The 16,031-nt window shown below is 45.6% G+C and overlaps 1 protein-coding gene across 1 annotated transcript in view; it reads right to left on the bottom strand.

Moving 5' to 3' along the window:
• LOC144166121 (uncharacterized) overlaps window positions 1–12,674 on the bottom strand; it is a 48,811-nt gene extending 36,137 nt beyond the window's left edge. The window contains exons 1-2 of the mRNA XM_077695739.1: window positions 12,559–12,674; window positions 621–706 (exon numbers count right to left, since the gene is read on the bottom strand). Coding sequence (XP_077551865.1) covers window positions 621–706; window positions 12,559–12,604 — 132 coding nt within the window. The 5' untranslated portion in view covers window positions 12,605–12,674. The remainder of the gene's footprint in view (window positions 1–620; window positions 707–12,558) is intronic.
• Window positions 12,675–16,031: the final 3,357 nt, after the last annotated feature.

Genomic DNA, 16,031 nt, shown 5'->3' with positions numbered 1-16,031 from the left:
TTTTCATAAGTTCTTTGCACACTGTGCCTAAATAAAGGTGATTCAGAAATAAATACAGTTCGTAAAATATAAATGTTGCTTTATTGTTGAATAAAACTTGGTTTTTTGTTACTAGTGTTTGTTCCCTCCTCACCTAGTCGCGCTTCAATCGCTACTCCCATAAGCCCCCATGCTGATGTTGCTGGCAATAGGTTCTGAACCGCTTTTTGCGCGAGCCTTCGCTACCATTTATATTTACCTTGGTTGTTTTCCTAAGCTAAAATTGCTTCTCCGGCATTTTATGTGACATCACATACTCTCATCTTATTTCCAGAATTTTCTGAGTGTTTGTACATCATTGTATATAAAATTCAGTATTACCCTGGTCCAAAACAGTAAATCGATGTTAGAACAGCATCGAAGGGCAGGTACTGTGAACTACTTAGCGAAAGACCTATTTAAACTGTTGACAACAAATTACGCTGAATATACGTTATCGGGCGCATACGGCGTGCGTGGGTTCTGGTTCTTCCTTTGTCAATTTGTTAATTTATTTGGTTGTGGCTCCACACAAAAACGTCAGCAATCTCGTGCTCATTTGTACAGTTCATAAAATGCTTAACTGCTTGAAATGCACTTACTATGAATAGAGGAACCAGGCGGTGACAATACCAGGGGCTCAACGAAAGGTGCTGCGTTTTAGTTGAAGCTCCTCCATTATCAATGCCTGCAGGTAAAGATAAATCGTGAGTTTTGCAATTTCGAAGCAAAACACGCAGCAAAGGTGTCTGTGTCTTGGGATTTTTGCTCAACATTGACCATTTACAACTTCTCGTTAGGTGGAATCAGCATCGATATTTCTGCATTTGATGGAAACGCTTTTTATCGCGATAGCGTTAGAAGGCTCATTTCTCGGTTTTTGCATCCCTTCTAGCCGTCCGCTAGTAGGCGTGCTCATCAGACATCCACGGAGGAACATCATTGATGGTGACAAGAAACTGCGGTTGAAGCCTTCAAATACAATAGATTACTTAAATCGGAAGTGCAGAGAATTGGCAACTAGATAGTGAAAAAGAGAAAAATGATGCTGAGGCAGAGAAGAAAGAAAAATGCGCGATATAGGCAGGCGCCGCGACTTCTCAGAAGAGTTCCTCCTTGGCAGACATAGTTGCGAGCTGTGTCCTCAACTCAAGCCACCACTGCAGCGCATCTCCAAAGGATACTACTGCTGGCGCTGATATTGTGTCACCTACATAAAAACAGCTGAAAGATTATCGTCATGCTCACTAAACCCAGAGAAAGCTAGATTCGAAGCCCACACACAAACCGATTTGTCGTAATAAAAATAAAACCGTGCACTATATGGCTCCGAAATACAAGAAATTTAAAATTGGTTGATTGATTGATTCTGAGGTGGTAGCGCGCCAACGCTACACAACTCATGAGGCCCGTCGTAGTGGAAAGCTCCGGATTAAATTTGGCCACTTTGGGATGTTTACGTGCGCCAAAATCTGGAGCATGTGGTCATTTTCGCTTTTCTCCTCCATCACAAAGGCGGTCACCGCTGCCGGGAATCAAACGCGCGTCCTTAGTATAAACAGCACAACGCCTTAACCATTGAGCCACCGCGGCGGGGCAAAGAAATTTAAAAAGATTTTTGAAATTTTAAAGGCGAAGCTGTCTAGCGAATCGTTACTTTTTCTGTCCGCAGTTAAAAATGCCGCGAGGCCCAGGAGCGCGTGTTTCGCGGCCACCACCATTCAGTTAAAAAGCCAATAAAATGCCGAACGCTCGTGTGTGTGTGCCTCGCAGCGGCCGCCAAGTGTCCCCGCCGCACGTTTGTCAATCTAAGCTTGCCCACTAAGGGTGAGTGGCCAAGATTTCTGCGACCACCCGGAAGTTAAAAAAAACGAGAAAATGCGAGCGCTCGTGCGTGCGTGCCACGCGGTGACCACCCGACGTCTTCAGTGAACGTTTTTCCAGCCAAGCCTAACCACCTAGGGAGATTTGCTAACATTGGCCTAGAAAAAAATGCCAGCATTCGCTGTATCCGTGGCAGCACTTGCTGCTCGAACGAAAAAGACTCCAGCGTTCGCCATAATTATGGGAGCAGTTGCTCGGAACGAGAAAGACACGCCGCAGCGTTGCCTTCTCCAAGGCGAGGTCCAATGATATGACTTAAAAAGATCGAAGAGGCTCACACTTATAGCAACAATGATGGAGTAAAGGTGAATGCGGCAGGAAAGAAGAAGCAAATCGGCTGCAATCGTCGACTTAAACCATCGTGATGGTCGTGAAGGTTGCGTACAAATTCGTCTGCTCCAAGTCTGGCGCGTTAGTTCGAGCTTCCTTCATTTTTTTTTCGCAACCCTCTCTCCTCCGCGGTCTCTGTCCAGGAAAGGATGAATGGCGCCACGCTGCCAAGTCACCAAACCTAAATATAGAGCCGCTTGATATTTCAGAAACCGTCACGTAAGGATCATCGGCAGATCCCTAAACAGAAACGGCAGAGGCGATGACACAATCGCCAATATACCCGGAATATATAAACACAGCCACCACATTGTAAAACACGGATTTCGGGGATGAGCATGAATAAACGAGGAAATGACAAAACTCATGTAGGCACTGGTCATGAGCACGATATTTGTCAGCTAGCCGTACCGGAAACTTACCAGCCCTGAAGGCAGCCAAATATGCACCTTTATTGTACAGTATATACGGTCTTACCTGTCAATTTTTATGATTACCGTGTAGGTTGTATATTGTGTCTTATTACAGCTTTAAATACAATAGAGAAACCACTCTCCTAGCTCTAAAAGAGCCTTTGCGTAAGACACTGCGACCGGCCACACTATGGAATATATGCCGCACTTCCCGAGAGAAAGCGTCTGAATGCAACGATGAATTTTCACAAATCCAGCGGCTCTCCATATAAGCCTCGCACTACCAAAAAACATACAGCGACCCCTACACAAGGTAGGATCATCATATTCCGTCGAGAAAAGATCGAACGCTATTAAAATACAGCATACGCCGACCCCGGGACGTTGAATGAACGAAGGCAGCAGTGGTCGTACTGGACTACCATGGAAATCGCTGTTACCTAATTACGCTGCTACACACAGGAACGAAAAAGCGGAAATCATCTAGGCGATCTATGCCAGCGTAACTATGATATAGATGCCTAATTTCGTTACACATGCTCGAAGGGACATTTTTCTTTTGGCTGCAGGCATAGTACCAAAACGCTTTATAAGGGTTCTTAAATCGACAGGGATGAAAGTTCCCGGCACATCACCATCCGGGCTAAAGGGTCTGGAAGGAATGACAAAGCGGCAAAAATCCACGAAAACTCGCATACCGCGGCTCCCTTTCGACAACCATGGCCACAGTTCCTCATCGAAAAATATTGAGAATGTCTCCTCCACTCGATACTAGGAACACCGGTGATCTGAAATCCGAAAAATCACAAACCCTCTGCAGGATAGAAACAAAAAAATATATCCACAAGTCTAGATGAGTGAAGATGTTAAGTAGAAAACGTGCAACTTCAATATTAAATTGTGATAAATACGGGAAAACGCCCACTCTTTTAAGGCAATCTGGTCGTATTGAAGTATATTGCTCATGCGCGAAGAACTCAAACATTGCGTATTACTACTACATTGACGCATAGAAGGCTTTCCTGGCCAGCTCTTAACCGCAAGATCAACATTAGCTGATGCTGTAGCCCAGGACTTCGGATTCTACTTTCGAAGTCTACCTTCACTTAACCCCTCTTTGCAAACTTTCAATAAATCTTACTCAAAAAAGTATCTCTCTCTCCTTCTCCCTCACTCACTGCGTGTGTGTGTTATAAATAGAGACCGGAAAGTCGGCAAATTGTATATTCTTTGTTCAGTATTTAACAAGCCTTTTTAACATAGAAGCAGGAGCGGAGCTGAGGGAAGGTCAGGATTCTTAAAAAAATAGTTTATTTTACCTATAAGCGCCTATTTTCACTGCGCGATTTTAGCGCTTATCTTGAGTGTTTGGCCCTATATCAACTTTTCAGCGCCTAAATGCTTTTTGTGTTATAAATGCCTTTTTTGGTTTTTTTAGTCGCTTTCGTCTAAGGACTGTTCTTGCTTCAGAATCCCACAACTGGGCGTTTGTCGCACGCCGTTTGCGAGAATAATCCGCCCAGTGCCAAACACGCCGAGAACCGCTAAGCGTGCTCCAGTCGGCGCCCCCTTGACCACGCCAGCTCAGCCGAACCACCCGAGGCCCGTGCGCAGAAACACCGCCACCAAGCTCACCGACGTCACCCCAGTCTGCACGAACGTTTTTGTTTTATGTTCTTACGCGCTCTGCCATTGTAACAAAGGCAAAAACATTTTCCGACGTGACCGTTTCATTGCTAACGCAATAAAAACTAGCATATAAAAACCTGAGCGAGACACAGCCGCGCACATGCCTCTGAAGATCAACGACCCCTCCAATGAGAAAACCACGTAAGCATCCGACACAAGAGAGCTTCAAGGTGACGCCACAAGTACGTGAACAGTCAGCAGCCGAGCACGAGTTCACCACCGCCTGGCGAAATTCAGCGTGTGCACCAGAAACAACGAGAAGCGAGGCTTGTAAGAATGAACATCTAGGCACTTTACAATTAGTCTAGTAGTGACAGCCGTCATCTGTCGTGCCGGGTAACCTTTAAGGGCATTTGGAAACGCAGCAGTTAGGTAATTATTTGCAAGGAGTCTTGCGTTCTGCGAAATGTTGATAATCGGTATATGGTGCATAGGCAGTGAATGCTGTTATTCCCGCAGCTTCGCTAAACATCTGCTTCTGCAGGACGGAATGGCTCAGTAATTTGTTTGGAATAATTTCCCTTCAGTGTACTATCCATGGGATTCATCGGTGTTCTGAAGAGCTGAGAACGCTTTTTGGCTCTGTAAACGAATATTAAGTGCCAGTTAAGATCTTTTACCGAAGAGCAGTTACTGATTGTGCCTCGAGGTTACTGCGTGTCCCAAGGTGTAACAAAGGGCTCAGATGTAAATCTGAGCCCTTTTTTACACATTGGGACAAACTGCCTGGATTCCCTGAGCTAAAAGAACTGCCGTAGGTTCTAAGCAGAAAGCATTTAGATATTCCAGATCGATTGAGATCATGGAACGTGCCGGAGTAGAAGCACGCTCCCCAACTTCAGTTAACGTTGACAGTTCTTTTTTGGCACAAAATTATGGACTGAAAAGAGGTACAATTGTAAACAGCATAGTATAGAGATTTGCTTGTTTTGTCATGGCTTGGATGGCTTTGTTTAAGTGTCAAATCATCCTGCATTTTGCGTACATGTTAAGTTAGCAATTCGTGTAAGTTTTTTTTTCACAATGAAAAAATCACTTTCCCCCCGCACAAGATATATCTAGTGTTTTAACTCAAGACAGAATTTTCTCCTGAAATACGCTGCTGAAGCACATACAAATTGATCCGATATGTGCATCAACGCCAGCATTTTTTGCCTATATACGCCTACATGGCACTTTTCCGTGCATGTTGTAGGCGCCCAAAAACCTTGATTTTTGTTCCTAAAGTTCCGGTCTGTAGTTATAAAAACACAAAACCCTCAGCCGGGTCATGATGACAGCGAATAAACCCTTTGAAACACTGATAGCGTCACCTTCTTGCTGAAACTGACCTGATTGATTGTAGGGTTTAACGCGCCGACGCAACGCAGGCGATGAGGCGCGCCGTAGTGGAGGGCTCCGGATTAATTTTGACCACCTGGGGATCTTTAACGTGCGCCGAAATCTCGAACACACGGGCGTTTTTGCTTTTCGCCTCCATCAGAAAAGCGGCCGCCGCGGCCGGAAATCGAACCCGCGACCTCGTGCTCAGCAGCGCAACGCCTTAGCCACTGAGCCACCGCGGCGGGTCTGAAACTGACCTACACACAGCCAAAACCTTTCACGCCCAGACCTTAAGCCACAGAAGCGTACATGGCTTCTGCGTTCCCTTTGCAGCAGTGATCAAAAGTCATTGCAGCTTCTCCAGCTCCCGTCCCTCTACTGCAGTTCTTCGAAAGCATAAACGGTAAACGCACAAACACGAATTCAAAACGCTTCCTTCAAGTCGAAGCAAAGCTATCGCGTCCTGCATTTTAACCCTTTGAGGGTCACGGCCGTATATGTACGGCATCGGCAAACACTTTCAAAACGGTCAATGACGTACATGTACGGCATTGCTTGCATCTTTAAAAAGCGCGCCTTTTTCGCCAACTTCTCTTACTTGACATGCACTGCCACACTTCGGAAATACGTCAAATTTTTTTCTTGCGCCGATGGCTCTCCTTTTTTTATTATTTACTTGAGCGGCGTGCCGGCTATCCCATCCGCATCCGCTAACGAGGGGGCGCGCTGGGTATCGCCCACTGGGCGCCCGGGCGCCTCTCGCTTCTTGCGCCCGCCACAGACCAAGGTCGCCTACGAAACTGATGAGGCTATTTTCTCTTTCTTTTTTAAGTGCGAATGCACTTTATAAGCGACCCCAAACCATCCACCGCCGGCGTCGGCGGCGTCGGCGTCCCTAGTGCTCCTCTATAAAGAAACAGCATCCGGCGCCAGGTTTCGATCCGCGGACTTTGCGGCCGCAGCGCGATGCTCTACCGACCAAGCCACGGACGCGACGTGATATCAGCGTTAGTGACGCGCCTTATATCTTTAACGCATTCCAACTACGTCGTCAGCGGCGTGCGTTGGCGACTCAGCGGCATTATAGCGGCTTGATAACTGCGTGGTGTACACGTGATACTACAAACCCGATGGAAGAGATGGAAGAGAAGGCGGCGAGGCGGTGGGCTGCGGGGGCCGAGCGCAAGCGCCGCAAGCGGGCCGACAACCGTGCATTCGCACTTTCACATTCTCCCCCTCGGGGAAATGCGGGGGAATTTTTTTATTTTGTGAGCGGTGTGCCGTCTATTGCTTCCGCATCCGGCCGCGCGCGCGCGCGCGCGCGCGCAGCGGCTGGTTTTTGCATCGTGCTCCGGGCGCTTCCCGCTTTTTGCGCCCCCGAAACTGATGTCTATCTGATTTGGATTAACTCAAAAGGTGCTGGCTTGTTACTCTCTCGTTTTTATTTGGAATTTGTCTTGTGTTACTCATGAATAAATGACATATATGTAGTAAAACAAAAAGGTTTTTCTATCACTTTATGGTCACCCTAAAAATTACAATAATTTTTCTCAAAATAGATTCATCCGGAGAATAATAAAAAATCAACCCTTGGGGGTGGCATTTGGCGAAAAAATTTGACCCTCAAATGGTTAAGAAGTAAACGTATACCGCAAATTTTTCCTTTTGAGGCGATGTGACCTCCATATCTAGCGTGCAGTAGATACATACTGGAATTGCTGGCTCATCCGAACCGTGCACGTGTCATGTTAAACTACTTCGGGAAGGAAAAAAATCGTGATTTTCGACGTGTTACTTTCGCTTTTGTGGAGCTCGATGTATATAAACAACTATTTCTCAGTCGTAGGTTTTACATCTAGCACAAAACGTTAGACTCGAAAACGCATCGGTTTCGTCACTATTTGTGCTTTTGCAGCCCCTGTCTCTCTCTCTCTCTGGCTTTCCAACTTTCCTCTGTTTCACTTACTTTCCTAGTGTCATCTCTCTCTCCATCTTTAAATATCCTCTCATTTGTAGCGTGCCAAAACACGGAGCAAAAGGAAACATCTTCAGAAGAAACGCACCACTGATACCCGTTTACCAATGCAGAGTTATCTCCCAATGGTTGGTTCCTGTTTTATAAAATGTAAAGCATTCGCTGGATCCCTTGAACGTAGAAACTGGCAGGCGCATCTTAGTTGAGGTCTGGTGCAGCCGTTTCCGACTCAACCGCTTACGTATGCAAACATGTGAAAGTAGGTTGCGCGCTGTAAAAACGATATCTTGAGTAAGAAAGCGGTCATCTAAGGGAGTACCGAAGTCAAAGTCAAAGTCAAAGTGCAAAGTGAGCCTTTCAGAGACCTGTGATTTCTACATAATTAAATTTCCAGATTTGGGAAGTGGCACCTGCTTGAGGTGATAAAACTCAATATGTCATTCAAGCCGAAACAGTAGGCATGTTGATCTTAAACGTCTTCCGGGATTCTGTAACTGCAATTTTGCATTGTGCTAAGATGGCCTTATATCAACAGGTCATTCTTTCACGATTTTCAACATCAACACGGGAAGAAGTTCATTTTGGCGAACTTGGTGTATTTTGGCCGAGGCCGTCAGCCTTAACTAACGGAAAGGAACAAAAGGGATATGATGTATTCACATATCCACGCTACGTAATAATATTTCTGTTTCTTTTTTAAAATGGCTGTGCAGTGTTTTAGCATATTAAAACCGGCATGTTCGACCAACATATTGGACCAATGAAAATACATTCAGAATACCTGAGTTGTAGTTCTAGGCACAAATAACGTTTGTTTTTTAAATATAAAGTGATAGTATTATAGGGAGCTCCTGTGAGTCTTTATAGTCCTGTAGAAGAAACGCTTACTGCAAATTGCTCAATATTGTCTAACACAGTAATGCTCCTGAATGAGACGTGCTCATTCTGCTCAACAACCAAGAGCATTACACAGGTATAAGAGAAGTTATCGTTGATCTTTTATTGTAAGAAATTGAAAGGCAGAGTTAAAAGACCTGTTGAAAATACTGGTAGTGCAGTTTTATACCTGTGTTTGAGAGGTCACGAGATTTATTACCACTTGCCGGATAAAGTAATCCCTAATAACAGCGATAAGAGATTTGTTAACGGTTGACGCAGAAACAAACAACTACGGTACTTTTATTTCCACTGCAAAAATATATGCAGGTGTTGGGGTGATACCCTACACAATAACACAATATTTCAATCAAATAGCCGCGAAGTGATACGAACGTTTTGATCGCCAATACAAACCTAAACATTTTATTTTCTCACAACGACCGCTAGTCTTCTCAAAAAGAACGTTATTTTCTTGAGGGCAAGCTGCGCATTAATGTTTTCATGAAGCGAACGTTCGAATTCCCACGCGTTATTTTCCACGGCACAGTCTTGTTGGTTAAGTGAAATTCTGTCCGTGGCGCGAGCATGCTTATCCTCCTAAGCGCAAAAACGCCGCCGGTTTTTCTTAAATTTTTTGGCGCCACTTTACCAAGTAAAAAGCACATACCTCATGGCATGGAGGGTTTTACCTAAACTACCCACTGTGCGGACAACCTGGAGGTGATGCCATCCTGACTGTGCGTTATGCACGCCCAGGGAATTTAGGTAAAGTTTATTACATATTAAAACAAGTATTCCAAATACGTAGTAAAATCGAATCAGCCTGGTACGATTGAGGAAATTTATTAGCGGCACTGGCTCGTATGCAACCTATGGAATTTTTCTGGGTATTTTCGGCCACTTAGTTTCTGTAGACATTGTGTCTCCGTTGCTTTGAGCACTGCAACATCAAAAGTTGGGTGTAGCAAGAGTCAATTAATGGAGTGCTACACAAGTCAGTAAAGTGAATCGAGAATGTATTTCATAACAGACATAATAGGTAAATGGTTGAGAATTAACTCTTGCCAAATCCCATGATGAGATTTGGGCCCAGGCTCTCGCCTTAGGATGTGATGCTGTGGCTCATACATCAAATTATGAGAAGGTATGCACCTACGAGACGCCACAACCATTGTGGGGGTTGACCTCACAAAGCCACGCAATAGTGTAAAACACAATGCAATTCTAAAATACTTAGAGGAAGAAAGGGCCTACGCTTGAATAAGTACTTTTATATAGCAAAACAGCCTCGGTGACAGTAGGGGGTTGAACTCAGCCACCTGGGGCTGGAGAGCAGAGCCACGCCACAAGCTCAGCCATTTCACCTTTCCGCTTCAACGTAACCATGATCGGCCTACGTACAATCTTGAAGAAAATAAATGAAATAAATAACAGCTTGTAAGCTCAAGAGGTTCCCTGTGGGTTTCTGAAGGCAGTGACGTTCAGGAGCAGAATATACTGTAGGAGGTAATAAAATCAGAATAATACGTCAAAACAAAATGTTAGAATGCGTCCCACAAAATAGAATGTACTGCTCAATAAGCTGACCCTGGAAGAATAAAAAATGAAGCCCCATCGAAAAATTCTAAATTCAGCTAATCTATAGTGGGGGCGACCCATCTCCTAGTAACATGCATTTGATACTTGGACATGGACATTTAACGGAAGCACAACATCACTGAGACAATTCGGTCACCCGAAAAACATTTGTACCAAACAATCCGCCTAATTTCGCTTATTGCCACCCAGCACCCATGAATGAGGAAGGACAACCTAATCACGCCTGTGCAGGCATTCTCCCTGAGTCGAGTGACCTCCGTCGCTCCGCTGTTCATCCCCAGGAATAAAGATCGCAAGGCAGTCAACGTTTTAATATAGGAGATGTTTCCTCTAGGCGAACGCTATGCCAATTATGCCTCCAAAAAGCGCTTTAAAAAAAAGGAACTGACCTAAACGCACAGAGGATAGCCAAGCTGGAAAAGCTCATCAGAAGCAGGATGGTCAGACACATGTTCCGAACCCTACACATTAGGGAGAAGGGGACTCGGGGAGAAGCACGAAATGCCACCCAATATAAGGCAACATATAAAAATCCCAACATACACACGGAACGTACATCCCTACCAGAATGCGGAACGCAGCACAGGCCAGAGCACAGACAATAGTCAAGAGGTTGCACACATCGAGCACCTTTCGCCTCAGGAGACCACAGATGTTTGGACGCCATGACGATATTGATAGTTGACCAACAGGGTCATTCAATCACCTCTCGCATGGTCACCACCACATCAGAGGAGGTCCGCGAAGGGGCACTCTTTGCACTCGCAGTGATCCCGTCCTCCCGAACCAATGCATAAGTGACTCCAAACCGCCAAATTGTTTGACGCAACGCATGCTGTCTAAGGACAACTACATTGTAGGAGCGGGTTTCCATGGGGTCGAGTACGGGTGATTCAAACCATGTGGGCGCCACTCAATGTGGCCTTCCGGGAACTCGACAGCGCAGGATGAGTCTGGAGCCTTTAGCTACCCGGCTGACATCACGAACATCCAAGACGCGCTCTCGCTTCGCCGGTCGAACAGGTACAGACTTTTCACCTTCTAGGAAATAAAGTACAACAGGCTTTAGAGGGAGCAGTACCCCGCAGGAGACAGGACCTTCTCCAAATGGTAGGCAGTGCAGTTCCGCCTGCTATAAACTAACTCCTTCCCTACGCAATTCTGAAAACCACTGCTATCCGGCGCTATATACTCCAGCGCATGTACACAGTGCGGAAATGGGCAGACCATTTACATATAGTCTGGGCTCGCTCCAACAAGTAAAGTAGACATTACCGGAAGAAAGTTTGGAATTTAAAGTTAGCCATTAAAATACCCGAGAAAAACAAGACCACGCTGCTCAGCTCGGGCCATGGAGAGCAGGTCTGGCTGGCCCAGACAAACGAGGCCGCCGCAGGAAACAATTCTGGCTGAAAAATGAGGGGGTGAGGGCTCTCTCATGACTCCTGTTCCGTGACCACAATTTATGTACAAATTAATGCTGTCTCTCACTGAAAAGACAATCGAAGCAAAGGTGCACTTGCTGTGAACATGACTTGGAAATTCAAACCGGCCTGTGCATGTCCTACATCTGTGTGTCTGTGTGTCTTACGGTCTCTTTATTTGGTGTGACAGCAGTGAGCGCGTGCTTTTTTGCGTTCCCGTTTCAGTAAAAATCGGTGAAGTGTAAACTCTCGTGCGGTACAGTTATCCGCGTTGTAATGTAAACATTCAGATTTATTTTTAGAAGTGTCGTAAAGCATCCTCCTTGAAACAATATTGGCAGAGCGCTTTTTTGTAAACGCAGAGTTGGTTGTTTGATAGCGAGGGATGTTACGTTTTTCACAAATGGTGATTTTTTGCATGCAAATGCTCTAACGTTTTTATTTGTTTCAGAGAAGCATTCAGGTGTACACTGCAAGGGATAGCTTCGTGCTCATAGAAATTGCCCCAATCAGAATCTGAGAATGCAACAATGCAACCTACAACCTCCATGAATATAAATTTTAACAGAAATTGTACACAATCCGTAAAAGCACCCCAATAAGCACAAGGCACATTCCAGTATCCACCTCAGTCACGAGGTGTAAATATCATAGTAAAAACTTTAGCAATAAATTTTTACGGTTAGCACTTTGGGTCCTTCATTACTTGAAGAGGTATGATCCTCACGATACGTTTTCTGAACGTAAATCAGATTCGCTTAGTTCCAGCGCTATTGCTTTAATTTTCACTTCAGTGGCTGCGCTCAATGCCTTTTTGACGCTGTTAAACCACGCCAAAGATTTTTGTTGGGTGTAAATAAATGTTTTGTGTGATGTCTTTGTTTTGTTTGAAAACGCCACGCTGCGAAATTGTCAATCAATGCGTTTGGACATATGTTACATTAAATTTTTTTTGTATTCGATTGTTCTCACAATAGTGTGCACCGTCCCGTTCCACCTAATAAAAAAATGTGCCTCCACTTACCATTGCTTAAAACGAAGATAACCAACAGTACGCTTCTTTCGGCCATAACTAGGCTTCATTCGAAGCCACGAGGCATAAACTGAAGGATGACCTCGGCGGTTTTGATGATGCAAGTTTTAGCTCGTTGTTTTTTCTTAACTTCAAGCAAATTGATTGATTCGCATCTGCACGCTCGCTTGGCCCCATGTCATTGTTATAGGTTTTGAAAACGTACAGATGGGACAAAAACAATGGGTCGCGTCGTCCACTTTCCTCTATCACACCGACCCACACTTTGAAGTCAACTTCGCGAAAGGTATTTTCTCTCTGCAATGCGAATTCATTTTGGTCATGCATGTTTCTTTTAAGTAGCCATCGCTGCGCGTTTCCAAAGACAGTGGCGAAATAAATGAGGTAATACAAAATTCCACCGAGATTAAATTCTTTTTGGAGTTTTGATGCCCGTAATGTGGAAAGCACATATGTGAATGTTTTTGCGACCATTTTAAACAATCTTGCGTGATTGCGCACGAAGACAAAGTTTTTAATAGAAGAGTTGGCCCACGAAATTACGAAGGCACTAATTATGGTTTAGTGATTCGGAAAGCATAACTTTCAGCTTCACGGATATAGCTGGTTCTTATTACACCATGTTTACTCTGACTTTTTTGCGCTTGGTTAGTGTAACTGACTCGATCAATGGTCCCTGTAAGCCATACATCTCATCACAACGTTAAGCAGACGGAAAGGTGAACCTTACGACGTGGGAAACATGTGAATACAAAGAAAGCTCTCCGGACTACAATCATTCGAATTTTTTTGATGCTTTTAACTGCATGGTTTCGTCCGGCGTAGTCTCCACAGAAGCCTATATATTGGAAACTCCATTAATTCGAACGCGAGGGGCCTCCGCTACAAATTACTCGAACTCCGTGTCACAAAGGTGGCAGCATCGGGCCTGGCATATGGCCAGAGAAACAGCCCCGCTGCCTAGACACGAGTCTTCGTTGCCTCCGTAAAGGACATAACAGCAGAGAGAAGTTAAATCGGGTAAAAGCAGTCTAAAAAAAAACCCGCCCGCATATTCCCACGGGGGGAACTCGAGTAAATGCGTCGCAGAGTGGTGGGGGTATCGCGTGAATGTAGCGTAATTGGGTATGGTTTGGGATTGCTTAATTGTTATTTCGTCTTTATTATTCTTATTTATTGAATGAAGGAGAAGCAAAAGCAAGGAGTGTAAAGTTAAAGTCTGTCTTTATTGCTTGGTGCCGCCAAGCAAAGCGTCAAGTCAAGCGAAAGCCAAGCAAAGACGCCCTTGACTGAATTCCGAATGCGCGCTCCACCGCTTGTATATACACACCGCCCGCGTTCGAGGGAGAGGAGTACGGGGGAGAGACGCGCATGCGCACACTTCCGTACACAAGCGCGCGAAATTTCCACGCACCCACCACGCCGTTATCACGTGTACACGCCCTGCCGCCGTTACTGTTGAGCGCGACGCAGCGCACGGGTAGCTACGACGCATGGGCGCACAGACGCGCGTCCCCCCCCCCCCCCCCCCCCCCCCGCACCACCGCAGCTGTTGTTGAGAGCGACGGAGCGCACGGGGTACACGCGCTCCTCCCGCACCGCCGCACCTGTTGTTGAGAGCGAGGAGGATACGGGGGAGAGACGCGCACCTGCGGCTCGACGCGACGCGCATGCGCAGTGAGCGTGTGGATGGCGCCGACAACATCGACGAGTGACATCGCGAGGCTAAGAAATGCTCCGCATTTAAAACGAATAGCGGCCCTTTTTCAATGCATTTATTTGCGGTTTACTTCGACGTGGACACTAGTTTAGGATGTGGGGCGTAGTGACAGAGTGCATCATTTCTTTTGGTAAGAAGCGCAGCACCTGTCGCTACCAGTGACAACGAAGAAGTGGCGGAAGTACCAGCGGGGCATTTTAATAATTATATTTCAATATCAATAATTCGAACCTATGTGGAGTCACCTTTGAATAGAAATTAGCGATGTTTTACTGTATTTATTTTTTCTCAGTACAGATCTGTAGCTCACGTTGCTGGGTTGAACGCAATAAAGAACTCCGAAGGCCTAGTTTAATATCGCTAGACCCGCCATGTCGTGAAAGTGGACTTTTTTCCTGTGTCCGTCTATGTGAGCATAAGAAGCGCATCTTATCTTCAAAGCTACAGCTGTCTAACCGTATTGGCGTTGGTGGTGAAGACTTTTTTTGTATTCCGGGGTTCCATTTTAACACAAAAACCGGATTTCCCCAAAAGCAACGCTGATAGCTGTGCTAATGTGCCCAGGCCATCTGCCCTTACCATTCAGGCCGACAAACATGCAACCGCCAAATTAGTGTATCGTGGTTTACCGCAAACTCCCAAACGCTCTGACGCATTATACGCACCCGCGGAGAAGGAAAGAGACAGATTTAGTGTTTCTAGTTCAAACGCTATGTATTCGGCAAGTTACGTATCTCACAACTTTCATCACTTTCACGGAAATTGGCAGGAACACAGTTGTTCGGCTAGTAATTAAGGCGTTCAAGGAAGCAGTGAATATACACATGAACAACTTTTACTTCCGCCGACTGCCACTGGCTTTGCACAACAGAGTATCAGAGATTATCGGATGTCATTATCGGGTATTATCGGTATCCGAGCCTAGCTGATGTCTGGTGGAGAATGTAACAGAGCTAATCCTGGTACTTTTGTTCCAACCCGTCGTCAACCGGGCCTATTTCATTACTTGGCGCCGATTTCATAATTTCATGCCCCGCGCACATCCCCGACAGAGGACGAATTTTAAAGTCGGCGTTAAGCAATGCTCTGGTGAGCTATGAGCAGGCAGAAAAGAAAGCAGCAGCATTTGTGGACGAGGTGGTATGATGTCACGGCCGGCAAGTACACACCAAATTAAAGAAAGTAATCATCAGTAGTGGATTTAAGGATCGAACATTCTTAAGCCAGGATATGTTTAATTCTGTCCCGTTCGTCACCTGGCACATGCTGGTCCTCTTGTTGCTGTTTTGTGGTGAGCATTGATCCTTGCCGTCCGACTGTGCGTAAAGTGGGAGCCTAGGAGTGGTGTGCATTGTTATGAATAACGGCACACACAAAAAAATATTCAGCAGCGCCGGTTCATCAACCGGTGGGAAACCACAGCCTTGAAAATACAGAGCAAACCCAAAAACGCTTGGCTTCGGCGGTCCGTTTTTTTTTATTTAGCAGAACCAAGGCAGTTATTTGCCCATTCTAGCCATGATGCCCACTTCGCCTAATCTCGCTACCTTGGATCCCGTTTTCTCCTGGCGGGTGGCCCCTGTATCCAGACTAGGTTCAAACAGGATATGAGACAACCATGCGCGCAGCCATACAGACTGTCACACAAAAAAAGTACGATAGCCGTAACACGATGCGCTAGGGCGCTACAGTAAAACCTAAACGCGGGAAAGCAAAACAGCATAGCCCACTCATACCCTACCGG

Source organism: Haemaphysalis longicornis, unplaced genomic scaffold (assembly GCF_048455015.1).
Source record: "Haemaphysalis longicornis isolate Haplotype H1 unplaced genomic scaffold, Haemaphysalis longicornis Haplotype H1 scaffold_16, whole genome shotgun sequence".
NCBI classification, from domain to species: Eukaryota; Metazoa; Arthropoda; class Arachnida; order Ixodida; family Ixodidae; genus Haemaphysalis; species Haemaphysalis longicornis.
Note: the sequence above shows the minus strand (reverse complement) of the source record. Positions and strands in the feature narration are given on the sequence as shown.